This window comes from Castanea sativa, chromosome 5, assembly GCF_040712315.1.
Source record: "Castanea sativa cultivar Marrone di Chiusa Pesio chromosome 5, ASM4071231v1".
In the NCBI taxonomy this organism is placed as follows: Eukaryota; Viridiplantae; Streptophyta; class Magnoliopsida; order Fagales; family Fagaceae; genus Castanea; species Castanea sativa.
This window is the reverse complement of record NC_134017.1, coordinates 71,078,816-71,097,170: the sequence shown is the minus strand read 5'-3', so window position 1 is coordinate 71,097,170 and position 18,355 is coordinate 71,078,816. Positions and strand designations below refer to the sequence as shown.

Here is an 18,355-nt window from a genome sequence, read left to right as displayed (position 1 = left end):
TTAAAAAAAGTTCCTGTTGCATAAAACAATATATAAATAGTCAATATAAAACCATTAATCAAATCATTTACTGCACATTGATCCACATTATTCCCTTTACAAATAGTTTTCATTTTTAAATAAAAATTTAAAAAAAAAAAAAAAAACTTATTTTGCCGGTCCTACTCTCTTTTTTGGATAAAGAACTACATACTTAACTGCAACAACTCCAGATTTGTTCACAATTTCTGTAATTTTTTTTTAAAATTTCTGCTGCATTTGTTTTTTACTTACTAGGAACAATTATTAATGTCATCTTCAACATAAATTTATAGCATAACAACTTATTACATGATAAATTCAACCTATAGTGCAAAATTTTCAATGTTGATAAGTTTCTGAAAGGTTGCTTGCTTTTGTAATCTGGGTCCATCAAATTAACAAATCTGATTTTTTATTTTTTATTTTACGCCCCACTAATCCTTCTTTTGCTGCTTAATATAACATCAACCAATCCAATCATAAGTTTGAGTTTCTTATGCAATTAATCATGTGCATTTTTTTTTTTTTTTGATAAACTTAATCATGTGCCTTTGTTTTTCCCTCAATTACCAAACATTATGAACTTTTTCTATGCAATTTGGGGTTTTTTTTTATAATTAAATGTGAAAATTTCAATTTATGACCATTGAGTATTTAGGTTCAGAAAATTAAGCCAACAACTGCTACTCCTATCGCTCCTTATCTTAAAATGGACATGGCACTAGCATTTTTTCAAAGCCACCAACTGTGCAGGTTCGGGTATTTTTTTTAGAGATAGTCATGGTTCTCCTATTATAGTCCATACTAAATTAATTCATTGCCAAGAAAACCATTGTGGATAGCCACCACACTCTATTGAGATCATTACACTCCTATCATGAAATGTGGATCAGGGATTTGATTGGAGTTTGCCAACTCACTGTTGCTGGCATCAATTAGGTTGTAGGAACCATGCTTGAAAAAGATTCGGATGTGTTAGGAAAAATTCATGCTTTTTGTGAAATAGTTAGGATATATATCTTATAGGATAGTTTCTAGACTGTGTAATAAGTAAGTGTACGCACTAAAGTTCTATCACTTTTGATTTTTTTTTTTTTTGGTTAAAAAAAATAAATAAATAAACTCTTTAGGGTGTTTCATAAATAATTCATTTTTGAGATTTTTCTTGTGTATGGCACAAGTTAGCGCCTAATATATATATATATATATATATATATATATATATATAAACGAAAAAGGTGAATTGGTGAAGATAATGAGGTGGTGACCAAATACGGGGATATAAACAAAAGGTCATTGATGAATGGAGCCTGAAATGGAAAGTGACGGAAGCAGAAAGTTTTTGTCTAGCTCTAGAGTGTATATTTGTCCAGTATTTTTACTTTTCTTCAAATCAAGAGGACAAGAGATGAGATGGGATGGGATGGACCCTAGCAATTGCAAGTCTTGTTGGATTTATTTTCAAATCCAAGATATCTTGCAATTGCAAGTCTTGTTGGATTTATTTTCAAATGCAAGATATCTTCCAGATATTTTGGTTTTACATTTTCTCTGGCATTGACGAATGATGATTGATGGGGAAAATAACCAATCTATAACTCTGAACCAACTATCAGTCAACAGCTAACCCATTTCCTGTAATTGAAGGAGTTTAATTTTCTTCGGGTCATAATCATCTAGTGGTTGGGTTCATAATTTCATTCAGTCATGGTTTTGTGGGGCCTGGAAAAGCAACGTGTATATTATCATGTCCCAGCCTAGGCACCAATTAGGCCCGAATCATCCTACGCTTGTTTTGTTTTGCCTTTGGATGGGAAAAGTATCTCTCCCATATGAATGCTAGGAATTTAAGAGACGAAAAGTAAAACTGCGCAAAAGAAACAATCACACACGACACAATTTTTATTAGTTTTGCAATTCACCTACATACACACAGTTGCGGCGATTTCATTATTTTAGAGAAAAAATTTAGAGGTGGCAGTTACAATACATCAAACCATAATATGAAGCAACAATATGTGTGTGTATATATATATACTAAATCTTTTATTTAAAATTGTAACAATTCGAAGTTGAGATGGGTCATAAGCCTGATCAAATACCAAAACTAGCTCAATATAGCCCAATAATATTTTCATGGGATTTAAGTATTGGGTGAGGTATATTAGGTATGCTGAATATGTAAAGTTGTGATTTACAACTATGTTTTATATTGGCTTTATTTCATGACAAAAAGTGTTGTAATTGCTTTAATTTTGTTCATTGTATTTTGTGAGATTTTATTGTATTAGGTTTAATATTAAGTTAGTGAAGAATTGAGCATGAATTGAAGAACAAGTGAATTTTGCGAGAAGCTCATGAGAAGCTAACCCGTGAAAGAGCCATGTGAGAAGCACATGCTAGAAGCTGAAGAGTCATGCCAGCCTGGAAAATTTCGTGAGTGTCTCACAAGTAAGGCCTTCTCGAAAGATACCTGAGAAACTCTTTACCTAGAGGATTTTAAGTGTGATTTTCTTACCATTCACCCATACTATATATATCCTCATTATCCACAAAAGTATGAGAGGCCATTCAGAGAGAAAAACCCTAGATAGGTTTTCTACAACACACACACTCATCTTTTAAAGAGAGAGCTACTCATCCTTAGTGAGAAATCATTCTAGCCTCTTCTCCTTCCCTCTCCCATTGTCATACCTTAAGAGGAGACTTGTACCCAAACACAACTCACACCTATTTAGAGTGTAGTGAATGTTTTGGAGCTTGAAAAGTTTTGGGGATTTGCCAAAAAAAATCAGTGAGGCTTGGAGGATGCAATCGGGCATATTGTGGGATCTAGAAAGCTAATGAAGACAAGACTCAGAGAAGTTCGTTGGTAGCAGGAGCTTAGAGGGCTCAAGTACATTGGATAGACTAGGCTTGGAGGGTCTTTTGTATTTGTGTACTCCAACATATTCACTAGTAGATCGATTTTCCGCTTGGAGGGTGGTGAAGAGGTTTTTCGTCGAGTCTTCGGTTTCCTTTTCGATAACACGTCTTGGTGTTATCTTATGGTTGCATCTCTCTTCCCTTACTCTTGTATTTTACTTTTATTGTTCATTGTTCATGTGTATGCACTAGAGTATTATCGGTTCATTGCAAGCATTTACTCATGTTCCGCACTTTGATTAAGTACAAGTAAAAACAATCTAGCCGTAATTTTAAAATTGGGGGTCTAAACAAGCTCTTGTGTTTTCACACATATCCGAGCTTTCAGAATATATATATATATATATATATATATATATATATATAATTATAATTATTACAGGAAAAGGTTAACGAGTATCTTAAGAGCATTAGTTTAGAAACTATTTTTAAAAACTTTGTGTGGGGGGGGGGGGGGGGGGGGAAGAGTAATTAACTTTTTTGGCAATTTTTTTTTTTTTTAAATTTTCCATAAAGGTGGTTGTTAAGTTCTAAGACTTTAGAAACTAATGTATTAGAACTTCAAACTGTATATGTTAGCAAACCATAATCAAAACATTTTGTCTAGGTTTAAACTTGCTCAAAGTTTGGTTTAATGTAAGTTTGGAATCGAGTAATTGCAGGAAATTAATGTTCTATTTCTGCAAGGCTCGATTGACCGAAGAATAGACTCGATCGATCGAGAATCATGGATCAACAATTCTATGCAGAATTTCTAAACCAGCCCAAGCCCATATGATGTGTAGAGTTAAGTGTTTCACTCCAAGTATAAAAGGAAAAACACTAGCCACATTTTTAGTGTCTTTATTGAGTTGTGTGTTGAATTTTTTGTGAGATCTAAGAGGTGTTTACCTTCATACACAAACATAGAGCTATCAAGATCAAGATTTGCATCAAGAACTTGATGGTGAATTCAGTTGCTGCATAAAGAACTTTCAAGAAGATCCAAAACCTTTGAGAGGTGTCTCAAACTCACAAGTAGGAGAACTTGTGGTTGCTGCAAATCAAGGAAAGAAGTAGTCCGTGGACCCGAAGCTGTCACGTGGTCGTGGTAGTAAGTTTCTACTCGAAGTAGCAATAGGATGTTAGTGGTCTAAGACTTATTGTACAAACTTCAATTCTTTCATAGTAGATCTTTTTTTACCTTGAGGATAGCTAGATTAATCCTCCTCAGGTTTTTTATCGGTTAGGTTTTCTTAGGTCATCAGATCTTTGTGTTCTTTATTTTCCGCTGCTATACTATTTGTGTTTATTTGTATTTAATCTAATCTTGAATAACAATCTTGTTAATCAACTTAGTATAATATTAAGTTAAACATATTCTGATAAGGGGTCTAAACTTAACAAATGGTATCAGAGTGGGTTCACTCTGATTTGGATTAACGTCCTAAGTAAGATCTTTGATCCCTGTTATCTTAAATAATTTTAAATGTCTTACTATTTTTTATTGTGATGTTTTGAATAAAAATGACACTATTGTTTCTGTTAATCTTTTTTATGCTTGTAAAACTCTTCACAAGGAATTATCTAAATCTTTGAAAATTGCAAAGAAATTTAAAGAAGAGTTAAAATTGGCTAATCTTGAAAAAGAGGAATTGATTGTGAGATTAGATGAATCTAATAAAAAGAATGAATTTTTTAGTAATCAAATTTCCTCTCAAGATGAAAAGATGAAAAGCTTGGAACAAGAGTTAGTTGAGTCTAAAGCTAAACTTAAAATTTGACTAGTGCCAAACCAACTATCGATAATAGAAGTATTTATGTTTCTCTTAAACCTAAAGTTGAAAAGGTTTATATCCCTCATTTCAAGAGGAATAATAAAGAAAATGCTTATTTTGCTAGGTTCGACAAAGGTAAAAGTCCTGATGTAGACGTTGAAGTTTCTAAACCTAAGTCTAAACCTACTGCTATTTTGCAAAAGAAATCTGTTTTTGTACCTACCTGTCACCTTTGTGGTGCTATTGGTCATTTTAGACAAAATTGTTCTTTGTTGGGGCAAAAACCAAAATCTAAGATTAAATTTACTGTTAGGAATATTGATGTTCCTAAATTTGTTCATGTTTGTCACTTTTGTGATGTCTCCGGTCACATTCTTCCTAATTGTCATAAATTGAAATTTAAATATTTTGTATTTCAATCTAGGATATGTGATGATATTTCTCCTGCCATAAGTCCAAATGAATTGTTTCATATGCTTTTGAAAAATTTAAGCTTGTTGGCTTGTGAAAGGAAATTGCAGGATTTTAGTTTTTCTCAGAAGATTGGTGTAATCCCTCAAATACACTTTAGTTCTTATGGTTTTTCACTTACAAAGCCAAAGACTCGTGATATATGGGTGAGAAAAGATTTGCTAAGGTGAGTGTTGTTTACTTGTCCTAGATTTAATTCTTTTAATTAATTGTGGACATGTTTTCTTTTAGTTTTTTATTGTTTTATTTTCTTAGGTTTTCTTGTTTTTAAAAAAAATCCAAAAACATTGAAAATTTTCTAAAAGACAAAAATATTTTATTTTGAGTCTTGTTTTATTTTTCTTGAGGATTACATGAATTATGATATCTCTCTCTTGATTTAGAACATGTTTAACATTGTTGAGAAACTTAAATAGTATGTATTACTTAACTAAGTGCATGATTATTTTGAGATAAATATGATTTTGTATAAGTATGTACTAATTTGTACATATACTCATGGGTTAATTAGGAAGTTGATATTTTTTGTTTGTGTACCCTCTATAGCTTAGTTTAGCACTATCATGCATAGCTTTGCATTGTTCATTTAGCACAATGTGTGCCTTCTATTTTTTGTCATAAAATACTTTTTGAAAATCCAAAAAGATTTTGTTTTTGTTTTGTATTACACATCATAAATTTGTAGTTAAGGTTGGCCTGTGAAGTTTACATTTCTTGTCTATGTACATTGTTTAGCTTGGATGAGTTTATTTTTATGCATTTTGCTAGTTTGTGGTATGTAGTGCCTATTTGTGTGAGTTGTTTATAATTTTTAATCACATGCTCCTAATTTTGAAGTCACATCCTTTTGATTGTAAAGATTAAAAAATCCTAAGAGAAAGGCATAAATTACCATTTCACCACTGTTTATTAGTCAATCATAAACACCTTAGTGCATATCATAAGTGAAAGCTTAGATTTGTGTAAATACACAAGAGCTTGTTTAGACCCCCAATTAATAAATTACGGCTCGGTTACTTTTACTCTAACTTATCTAAGTGCGAAACAAGAGTAAATGAAGCGCAATAAACTGATAACTACTCTAGTGCATAAACATGAAAAACAAACAATAAAAGTAAAGCACAAGAGTAAGGGAAGAGAGACGCAACCACAAGATAACACGCCAATGTGTTATCGAAGAGGAAACCGAAGAATTTAAGGAAAAACTTCTCCACCGTCCTTCAAGCGGTAAATCGATCCACTAAACAATAAGTTGGGATACACGAATAGCAAGAGATCCTCCAAGCCTAATCTACCCAATGTACCTAAGTCTCCAAACTCCTACTCTAACAAGGCTTTTCGGAACCGTGTTTTGTCTAGCTTTCCGGATCCCGCAATATGCCAGATTGCTTCTGTCAAGCCACACCGGCTTCTTTTGGCAAATCCCCAAAGCTTCCCAAGCTCCAAAACACTCTCGACACTCTGAAAAGGTGTGGGTTGTGTTTGGGTACAAAGCTCCTCTCAAAGTATGACAATGGGAGAGGGAAGGAGAAGAGGCTAGGATGATTTCTCACTAAGAATTAATAACTCTCTCTCTCTAAAAGATAGATGTGTGTGTTGTTGAAAACCTATTTAGAGTTTTTCTCTCTAAATGGTCTCTCATACTTTTGTGGGTAATGAGTGTATATATAGTATGGGTGAAGGGTAAGAAAGTTACACTTAAAAAACCTCTAGGCAGAGAGTTTTGCGGGTATCTCGCGAGAAGACTTTACCTGCAAGACACTTGCAAAATCCTCCAGGCTAGCACAGCTCTTCAACTTCCAACGTGTGCTTCTCATGTGGCTCTTTTGCGTGTTAGCTTCTAATGAGACACTCTCGAAATCCACTGATTCTTCATTTTATGCTCAACTCTTCACCAACTTAATACTAAACCCAATACAATAAAATCCCACAAAATACAAGGAACAAAATTAAAGCAATTACAACACTTTTTGTCATGGAATAAAGCCAACATAAAACATAGTTGTAAATCACAACTTTACAATCTCCCCCTTTGGCTATTCCGTGACAAAACACCCTATAACAAACTCTAGATTTAAACGTGAGTTTGGGAACAATGACAAAACTCACTAACACCTAAATCTAGAAGCTGTGAAGAACTTGAAACATATATACCTGTAACCTGAAACACTTGTACAAAACACATTAGACCCTCAAGGTAAAGCAAGTAATAAAAGGACAAGTATAATGTAACAAGTAAAATGTGATCAAGTAAACATTGTGTGAAACATATGAGCAACTTGATTATACACCAAAACACTCATATGGAAATAACTACAATGATTATATAGCAAAGAAAATGATCATTCGAACATGTAATCATTAAAGCACAAAGACATAAGGATATATGCATGTCCAATACACAACCAATGCAAAACACCAAAGTATTTGCATTAAGAATACAAGATCCAACAAGGGCACAAGAACACACAGCCAATGGAAAACAAAAAAGGTTTGCATTAAGGATAAAAGATCCAACAAGGGCACAAGTGTGTTCCAACACATAAACACGATGCAAAGAGAGTAACAAAACATAGATACTAAATGTAACTCAAAGCACCATAAAGCAACGAGAAAACAAGCATAATGTAAGACAAACAAAACAAGGTTTTCTCATAAAACAAATGTCTTCTCCCCCTTGGTATATGCATCTCCCCTATGGCTTTCTCCCCTAACGAATGTGCATGAGGTAAAATTTCTCCCCCTAAGAATGTGCACATGAGTCATACAGAAATGACGATACACACCGGTATAGTCTCCCCCTTTTTGTCACGAATAGATAAATGAAGCAAGAGGAATGAGGGAAAGAAAAGAAGATATGAACAAGGATAAAAGATGATGCATGAGGGGTGCAAGATGAATGAGAAAATGGAGCTCAAACGAAAGACAAAAACATCTATAAAAAAAATGCTATAAAGCATAAAGTAAACATGATATGCTAAGAATGATGGAACAAAGTATAGACCAAGGCATGACATAGACACAAGAACATGTTATATGTCCTGAAAGGTCTAAAAAGACTAAACTGGCATGAGTGAATGCAAAAACATGCCAAGTGTTAGAGTATGTCCAGCAAAGGTGCATCTAGTGTACATGTGAGATGCATGACTAATGCATGAGCAAGCACTCAAGGGGAAAAGTGTATAAAACACACAACCAATAATCAAAACATGATAAACATGAATAATATGGTGACTCCCAAAATTTGGTACTCATCAGAGTCCAAAACAACGAGAAAATGTCATTTGGGCATTTTATCAAATATTTAGAGTACACACACTATACATGTATGTTAAACAATCCATGAACATATGAAATTCTTGCCTAAATACATGTTATTTTTGCCACAAGGGGCCAACATCCAAAGCAAATTAATATTTAAAACAAAACCCAATAAAAAAGATTGACAAAAAATAAGTTTTCCAACTTCCATTTGAGAAAATCCCAACTATGAATATAAAACCCCCAAACATAATCTAAGGATCAAAATTGATGAAAAGAGTTAAAGATTACCTTTGATGTTGAAGCATTAAAATAGGGGTTTGGAAGAAGATGGGAGAAGTCTAAAACAAATGTACCGCGAAATGCCCTTTAAAAGCTGATCTGGACCAATGTGGATCAAAGTGGATAAAATAGGACTAATATGGACCGAATAGAATCAATGTGGACTGAATGAACCGAATACGACCAAAGTGGACTAAATAAGAACCAATGTACCGAATTAAACCGAATAGAACTTTAGTGGATAGAATAGACTAAATAGGACTGAGTGAACCGATAAGGACCATATGGACCGAATAGGACTAAACTAGACCAAAGAGGATAGAATGGACCAAATAGAACCAATGTGGACAGAAGGAGACTTTTGAATATTTATCACTTTTAGGGCTCATATTTCTAATTTATAATGTCTATTTTCTTTTTGTTTATTAACACAAAACTATAGAGTTTAACCCAAATATAATAAAATTTAATACTTTTCAACCCAAATTAAAAATAAAAATAAAAATAAAAAAAATTTTGAGCTCAATCTAAAAAAGGCAACTACAAAGAGAATCGATTTGAGGCCCAATTAGTTTAAAATGAACTAAAGGAGACCGAAATTGAGCTAGTGGACTGAATTGGATTGCATGGGACCGAAATAGATCTAATAGAAATTGTTTAATTTTTTTTTAGGGAGAACAAATTATCTTCAAATAATTTTAGAGAAAAAATTACACATTATATTAATATACAAAATAATTATTTATCCCCACGCATTGCATGGGTCTGCGACTAATTCCTTTATTATCAAGAGTCTTGTAATTTAATTGGTTGACAACTCTTGGTGTTTACAGCCAAGACATTTAGGGTTCAGATCCCCCTACCCCCATCTATTGATGTATCAAAAAAAAAAATCGCCTTTACCTTTGTTAGTTGGATAGGCCAATAGAAATATTAATGATTTCAAATCTTAGCATAATAGTAAATTAGAGAGAAAAAAGAGAGCAAATTCACACAGAGATTTACGTAATTAGACAACATGCCTATGTCCACAAGAGTGAGTGCCAATAAATTCACATAAAAGGTTTACAATAATTTATGGTATCTCCATATATGACCCGTACATTGGAAATTTCCAATATACCCTTACATTTACTGGGGGTGAATTCTCCTAAATTAGAGACTGTTACTTCTCATTGAGAATATGAGAGTGACCAGTGACGGAGCTAAGATTTCAGTTTAAGGGGGCAAGATTGAAAAATAATACTAAAAAAAAATTAATCTAAAAAAATTAATAGATAATAAAAACAAAATAAATAGATAATTGTAACTACAAGTATATATTCCATATTATTAAAACAAAGAAAAAATAATAATCAATCATAGTTACTAACAATCAAAGTGAGAAATTAATTTAAATACATAAAATTTAGACATAAATTAATTGCTTAAAATTAATTAAAATAAATAAATCAATCTACAAAAGTTAACTATGGAACCTACTAATTGAATTGTCATACAAAAACAATTTTTTCACACTAAATTTTACAATTGTTAAAATAGTGGACAGTGACTTTTGAAGGAAATAAAGTACTGGGTTCGTCAATGTAAGTTGTTTACCCTTTACAGTTAACTATTTTCATAATTGTGAAATTTATTATAAAAAATATTATGTTTATAGCATTATAATTATAATAAGAAAAGAAAAGAAAAATTAAAATAGGGAAGAAAAGTACTGTAAATAGTACAATGGATGGGACAACATCAAAACTACTTGAAATAAATACTATTTAGGAATAGTAAAATAAGTGAGTATGATTGTGTGAGAGAATTGAAGAGTTTTTTTTTTTTTTTTTTTTTTTTTTTAGGTGTCAAGGCTATTTCATAATAGTAGGAGTGTTTTTCCTATTTTTTCCACTGACAGAGGGCAAACTACTTAAAATGCTCTTGATTACAAGTGAATCCTTCCTCAATATCAGCGTGCTTTTTTCTTTGGCTAAATAGCCAATTAGTTTTTCTTTTTATTTTTAAATTGTTTCAACTTATGGTAGCCACTCTTAATACTAGCTGTTATCATAATACCAACACACAAATCAGTTTTTAGTATAAGTGAAGATTGAACCCCATTCAACCATAAGATATTTTACCTTTTTTTTGTTAGAGAAAATATTTTACTAGTTGAAATAACTGGAACCCACAATAAATAAACTAATTGGTTATTTCATTATAAGAGTAATGTAACATAATTTTTTTATAATTACTAACATGAGATGTTGAGATTTGGAAGTTTGAATAATATTTTTACTTCGATCCATCGGTACTAATAACACGTTTATTACATGCAATCAAAACAGCTCATGTCAGTGATTGTAAAAGATGTTTTTAAAAATGTAATGGCCTTAGACTCGTTCTACAAAAACCCAAATAATTTAATGTCTTAGCTTTAAACTTTTTGCCCACCCGTTTGCACAAAACTTGTGCATTCCTTGCTTCAGTAAACTATTCTATCGAGCGTGTGATTCAATAACAGATTCTTCATTGACAGACCATGACATGGACATGCTAGTAGATTGATCAGACTCCATAGATATTTGGGGCAAGTTCTGGTCTGTGTTGCGAAGGAAAAAAGCTGGCTGTTGCGGTGCCGGTAGACTAACAGAGTGGCTATTAAGCGCAAGAACTATTGATGCCATAGTGGGTCTGTCAGCTGGATCCTTCTGAACACATAATAAGCCAATGTGGATGCATTTAATGGCTTCATCTATCAAATAAAAACCTTCCAAAGTTGGATCCAACAATTCCAAGGGCCTACCATCCCTCCAATGTATCCAAGCCTGCACATTTTATAAAGTAGCGTTTAGAATGTCATGCTACTAGTGGTGACCCTAGGCATTAAGAAAGGGAAACAAATTACACTATATTTTATATACTCACGTAGCTCAAGAGGTCCTCAGCCCCTTTTGATTGAAAGTTACTATTCTTTTTTCCGGTGATAATTTCAAGGACAAGGACACCGAAACTATATACATCGGATTTATCAGAGAATTCCCCCTGCATAGCGTACTCTGGAGACATATAACCACTGTAAACCAACACCAAAAACATAGTAGTGTTACTAAATGACACTGAGGAACCTCATGATTATGTTCTTCAAGTTCAATGTGTCAAAATTACCTTTTTTTGCATTTTTTATAATATATTTTTTCAATGATTAATTACTTGGAATAGGACTTGAATAAATGCATTAATTCTGATGATGCAAATTAGAAGAAAACCATCTGTAACTTACTATGTCCCCACAATTTTACTTGCATCTCTTTGAGTTTGATCAACTTCAAGAGTCCGTGCGATACCAAAATCTGAAATTTTTGGATTCATTTCTGCATCTAACAATATGCTGCTAGCCTTTAGATCACAATGTATAATTCTAAGTTGAGAATCTTCATGAAGATATTGTATTCCTCGAGCAATCCCTCCAATTATCTTATATCGTGTTTCCCAATCCAATTGTCCTTGTTTTTTTGAATCTAAAAGTTCATCAAAAGAAAAAAAATAATAATAATAAAAACAAAGAATTCCAAATGCTTATAAAACTATTGGATGCATGTTTAGAAAGACAAACCATATATAAAATTGTCAAGACTCTTATTGGGCACAAATTCATAGATAAGTATCTTTTCTTCTCCCTCCAAGCAGTATCCCAATAGCCTTGCCAAATTTTTGTGTTGAAGCTTCGCTTGTAGTTCAACCTCGTTCTTGAATTGTTTAAATTGTTCTACTCCTTGTTCAGAACTTTTCCATAACCTCTTTACAGCTATTTCTTGTCCATTAGGAAGTGTACCCTGGTAATGTATGTATTTTAAATAGCTTTAGAATAGTTTAATTCATGGAATTTATTAAATTCCAGTAAATTGAAAGCTTTTCAATTTTTTTTTTGATAATTCGATAATTGGGAATGGAGGATTTAAACTCAGAATGTTTCATTGAAATACTAGGAAGTGCCAACCAATTGAGCTATAAGGTTCATGAAAAAACTTTTCACATTTGAATTCTAATTATATGCAGTAAATATGCTACGTATCCTTATTTGAATACCCAAAAAAAAAAAAAAAAAAACTAGAAATTAATTTTGATATATACCATGTATACTTTACCAAATCCACCTTCACTAATCTTGTTGTCATCTGAGAATTTGTTTGTGGCGGCTTCAATTGTCCCAAAATCAAATTGCAAGGACTCCACAGTTGTTAATTCACTTGCAGCTAAACATCCAAAAAGTAGAAGTAAGATATTACACTAGAAATAAGAGCAATGTTAGCTTATCATAATTCATAAGGTGAGAGTTTGTACAAAATCAATAACTTCTTTCTCATTTTCTGAAAAGCTACCATATACCCTAGAAGTTTAACCTACAAGTAGTTTTTAACACTCCCTCAAGAACAACTTAAATCGTAGACTCTTATTAACTCAATTGATAAAATTTTGTATCATCAAATAAGAGATTTGGGGGTTTGAAAACCCCGCCTATACCAAAAATCAATTGATATTTTGGTGTGATTCAAAAATCAATTGGCATTTTGATATGATGATAATAAATAATTATCATAGAGCAAATATTATAGATTGAAATTCTATCATATAAATATATATTAAAACAAAAACAAAAATGTCTTAAATCAATGGGTTGTGTCCAATTAATTATTTTCTTTATATATAAAACTAATTATGATATATTAACAACTCATTCTTGTGATTATTATCTAATGTGGATCTTGAACATTTATCTAACTACACCACTCACACTTGAACTACACCACTCACAATCGAATATGTTAACATCATTTTCATGAAGACTTGAAAATGAGAAAAAAGTGACATACCTTGATAATTTAAGACGACTCGCATACCTTGATAATTTAGGATATGATTAGATTTCTTAGAACTCTCTCCCTTTATAGAATTGGTCTTCTTTCTTGCTCTCCTTAGGAAACAGAAGGATAGGATGACTAGGACTAGCACCAAGGCAGCTATTGGAACAACAATGGCGATTATCGTTGCCGTTAAGCTTTTGTCCTTTCCTGCGTAAACAATATCATGTTTCATTGACAACAGTAAACAGTCCGTTAGGAGAGAGTTGCCCAATAAAATATATAGGGTTAAACTTGTTTTACAGAAACTGTTTTACTCAGTTGTATGCACACTCCTAAAAGCAGTAAACATCGTAACTTGTGTGTAAAACAATTTGTGTTTAATTAACATTACTTATTTATGGTCTAATAAGTCTACTTTGAGTCATTTTTCTTTTTGTTTCCCCATGAAAAAATTGTGAGGATGCGACCCCAGTCCTCACCGTACCAATGAAGGCAAAAGTGCCATTTGACTATATGACAAGATTGGCTGGTATGCTCGAGGTTTCTTCATTTTTTTAATATATTTTAAAAAATTTTATGGATTTTAATATATTTTAAAAAATTTATGAATACATAGCAGGTGGAGAGGGGAATTTGAGTTGTATGCCTGACCACTTCCTCCCATTTCCTCCCATGTAATCCTTCAATTCCTTTCATTTTCTTTTTAGATGAATTATATGTATCATTTAAAAATCAAATAAATGTTATTTGTCACATATCTATCTAAAAATGAGAGAGAGTTTAATGTATCAATAGAAGAGGTTCATTTTGCTCATTAATTTAGGAAAATGGACTGTCATCACTCACAAAAAAAAAAAAAAAAGATGGCTATAGGTGGAAAATCAACCAACTCAAGAGCTGAACAACTTTTTTTTTTTTTGAGAACTTAAGGCATGATTGGTACTATTGTTTAAACAACAGTTTTCGTTATTTAAACAACAGTATACGTATTTCTACAATACTTTTTCATCTACACATATTTCTACAATACTTAAACAACGATAATAGAAATTTCTTATCAAACAGGCCCTTAATATCAAATAAAACTTTTTTTTTTTGTTTTACTCACACGTATTTCTACAATACTTAAATAACATTACTAAAAAAATTTTATCAAACGAGCCCTTAATATCAAACAAACCATTCTTCTTCTTCTTTTCGTTTTTTTTTTTTTTTTTTTAGGTGAGAATGTTGATAAAAGAAGAAAAGAGAAAAAAAGGATATCTCGTATATTTTCCATCTCACAAAATGTACGCCCCACATGACTTTGGAGTCAGCGCACTATTTCTGCCATGACTTTGGAGGGAAGGATGTTCAATAGATCTACCGTATTGATCCAAAACCACTATTCAACCTAGGCATGGTACAATAAAATCATTACTTTTTAAAGAAAGAAAGAATGAGCCCAGTTGTGAGTAATTAAAGAGTAAACCTTTTTTTTTTTTTTTTAATCATGCGCGCAGTAGCAAGAATAAAATCGCTACTTTTTAAATAAAGAAAGGATGGGCCCAGTTGTGAGTTGTAACAATTAAAGAGTACCCCCTCAAAAAAAAAAAAAAAAAAATCAAAGAGTAAACTTTAACCATGCAGTAGCCCTTGGCCCAACTGTATGAACCAGTAACAAAAGATTATATATATAGGCCCACCAGCACCGGGGGAGGGGGTGAACCAATGACAGAAGATTATATATATAGGCCCACCAGCACCGGGGGGAAGCAGGGAGGGGGGGTCTCGTAATAGTAGGGTAAATTATTAGTTTACGTTATACTATCAATTTAAAACAATAATCCTTTATATATATAATTTTAATAATTGGCTCCAAAAGCCAAACAACAAAGAAAAAAATAATCCCACTAAGTGAAAAAGTGGGAATGCCAAGACTCTATTTAACACTAACGTATGAATGCCATGTATTTTATTTATTTTTGTTATAGTTCACACCAACTTTTCACATGCACGCTATTCACTCATTAGTCATTGCATGTAATTTAATTGTGTTGCTAAAGTGGTTCAAACCAACTTTCCACATGTTATTCACTCATTAGTGGTTATGTGTGTGACTTATACTTAGGGCTATCCATGAGTTGGGTGGTTCGGGTTTGAGATCAACCCACCACTCGACCCGCTTAGTTCGTGTTGAAGAAGAGAAAACCCGCAATTCACTAGCAACCACTACGAGTCAAGTCGGATGAGCGTTGACAAATGATCAGGTCAGTTTGGTCGAAACTTATGAAGCAATGGCTTGTGGGTGGAGGGTAGTAGATCTTCACCGGATCTGAGTGAAGGAGAGAAAGATTCAACTGAATTTGAGACAAACCTTGCTGGATCTATGCCAAATGTCGCCGGATCTGAGACCAACATTGTCAGGTCTGAGTAGATCTATTCCAAACATTGCCGAATCTTAGAAAATCTAAGTTAATCATCGCTAGATTTAAGTGGATCTAAACAAAAAAAAGGCCAAATATGGCCGGATTTGAGCTTTGAAGGCCTAATAGTCGCCGGATCGAGATAGACTCTAGTAGATTTTGAAGGTTTCTTGAAGTGGTTTTCAGGTCAGGTCGGGTGGCTTGAATTTTGGTGGAGGACACCCACCACTCAATTTGCCAGAGTCAATTTCTAAGAGAAGGAACTTGTGGCAGACCAATGAAGGGATCAATTAGGGCCACCGACAGTCAGTTTCAGTTAGTTCCGTCCCGAGTAGCTGGGTTTCTTGTACAACCCTACATACACTTGATTTAGTATAAGTTGTTACAAGAATTACTTTCTTAGAAAAGTGAATCATAGAGGGATATCAGCCCTGCCAATGGTGGGTCTACATTCTACCCCTCATCGAACAATGTTGATGGGCAATGGTCCAATGGAATGGCTTGTTGCCTACTCCATAGTGTTTATTTTATTTAATAGCTCCATCCTTTGGAGTTGTAACGCTCTTGGACCTGACTTTGTATATGGCTAATTGTCCCTATTCATTAAAGGGAGAAGGACCCGCACTAAAATCATACACAACAAAATTATCAATAACGACAAAGATTTATAAAGTATGCCTTTGAAAATTGAATCACCATTACTCAATAGCTAATAATGCAAAATAATGTTATAACCACAAACTATTTTATTATATTTTTACAAAATATTGATGTAGTTAGCTTCTTTTTTGTTTTCATCTAAACCTATTATTAATATCAGTTTTTCATTTACAAATAATCACTCATTACTTCAATAATTTGTAAATATTTTTTATAAAAAAATTTGTATCTATCACAATACTCAATAATGTAAAGAGAAAAAGGGAAAAAGCATTGAAAGTTCTGTTACCGAACCTGGATGTGAAGATGTATGAGCTGATGTAGGCATGAATGTGGCATTTTCCATCCGGTAAAAAGGGTACAATTCGTACCTAACATTACAACTCGGAAAAAGGACTCTTCCCCCTTGCTTTCCAGTACAACACCATGGAAGAAGATTTATAGCAGCCTGAAGACAACTACTACAATCGTTTCTGGACAAGTCCGCTGTGCACTGCACAAGATTGTACAGTGTTTGAAAAACAGAAATATTCACTTCTTTGGTTCCAAATTTTTTGGAACCAATAGGAGCATTAGAAGCCTGAGCTGCTGTCTCATTCATTGACTTAGCCAGTAGCTTGTTAAACCTGTCCTGTTTAGTGATATTCTGCGTGTTCAATAGGGCAAACTTTGGCTTTTCGTCCACTGTGGAAAAGAATGATCGATTTGAGTAACGCAACATGCACTCATCGTACCATATTACGGCAACCTTTTCTCTGGAACATTTTTTGGTTATCTCTTTGACTGCTGCAGCTACACATTCTTGGCAGAGTTGAGGGGTGACATCGCCGCGGCAGAGGAAGAGGCCGGAGACGGGGTTGGAGGTGTTTTGGCCACTGGTGGTGTTGTAGAATTCGAGGTTGTGTGTGGCGCTGGAAGAGAGTGAAGAGAGGAGGGAGTTGAGATTGGATTGGTAGATGCTATTGGAGCTGAAAGTGGTGTTTGCACATACCTCATTGAGGTGAATTGGGGCAGTTGCATGAGTGGTCAAGCTAAGGATGCTAAGCATGGAAATGAATAGAAGGGTGATGGAGGGATTCAAGCTCAAAGAAGTCATTTGATAGTTCAGTCTCTTCCAATGTGTGTAACTGTAGCTGATTTTCTGCTTTTATTGATGGAGTGAGCGAGTATTGATAAGATTTTAGATAAGGAAATGCTGTTTTGAAGATGAATTTTTGGGTCCACATATCTTATAATATCTTGAAACACGTGGGAAATATGTGCGTATTTGCATTCGATTTTTGTTTTGTTTTGTTTTTATTTATGCACAAAAGAACAAAAATAATTTGTTTTTTTTAAGAAGGTTCACAAAAATATAATTATACTTAAAAATAGTAGATAAGTCGTACACAAATAAATAAATAAATATATATATATATATATATATGTATTTGCTCTGTTTAATTTTTTTTTCCTGAAAAATAAATCTGATAACTAGAGAACAATTAATAGGAATTTATAATAATTTTATTTGTATATGCATTTATCTATTCTAATAATGTGGTAATATTTTAAAGGAAGGTTTATATATAGAACATAATCTAAATTCAGTTAAAAATATTTATTTGTTAAAATATTAACTTTTCAAATTTTGAGGTTTCAAAAATTTATATGAAAAATTATTATGAAGTCAACTAATAAGTTAAACTATTTTAAATTAATGAAACTTTAACACATATATAAT

General features: G+C 32.9%; 1 protein-coding gene across 1 annotated transcript; it reads right to left on the bottom strand.

Annotated features, from left to right (window-relative positions):
- Positions 1-11,200: 11,200 nt before the first annotated feature.
- Positions 11,201-17,773, bottom strand: LOC142636794 (cysteine-rich receptor-like protein kinase 25). Its single transcript, XM_075811091.1, has 7 exons — positions 16,927-17,773; positions 13,604-13,774; positions 12,837-12,958; positions 12,319-12,538; positions 11,986-12,223; positions 11,631-11,778; positions 11,201-11,530 (listed from the first exon to the last, which is right to left on the bottom strand). Exons 1-7 carry the CDS (start codon positions 17,726-17,728, stop codon positions 11,201-11,203), a joined length of 2,031 nt encoding a protein of 676 aa, XP_075667206.1. The 5' UTR covers positions 17,729-17,773.
- Positions 17,774-18,355: the final 582 nt, after the last annotated feature.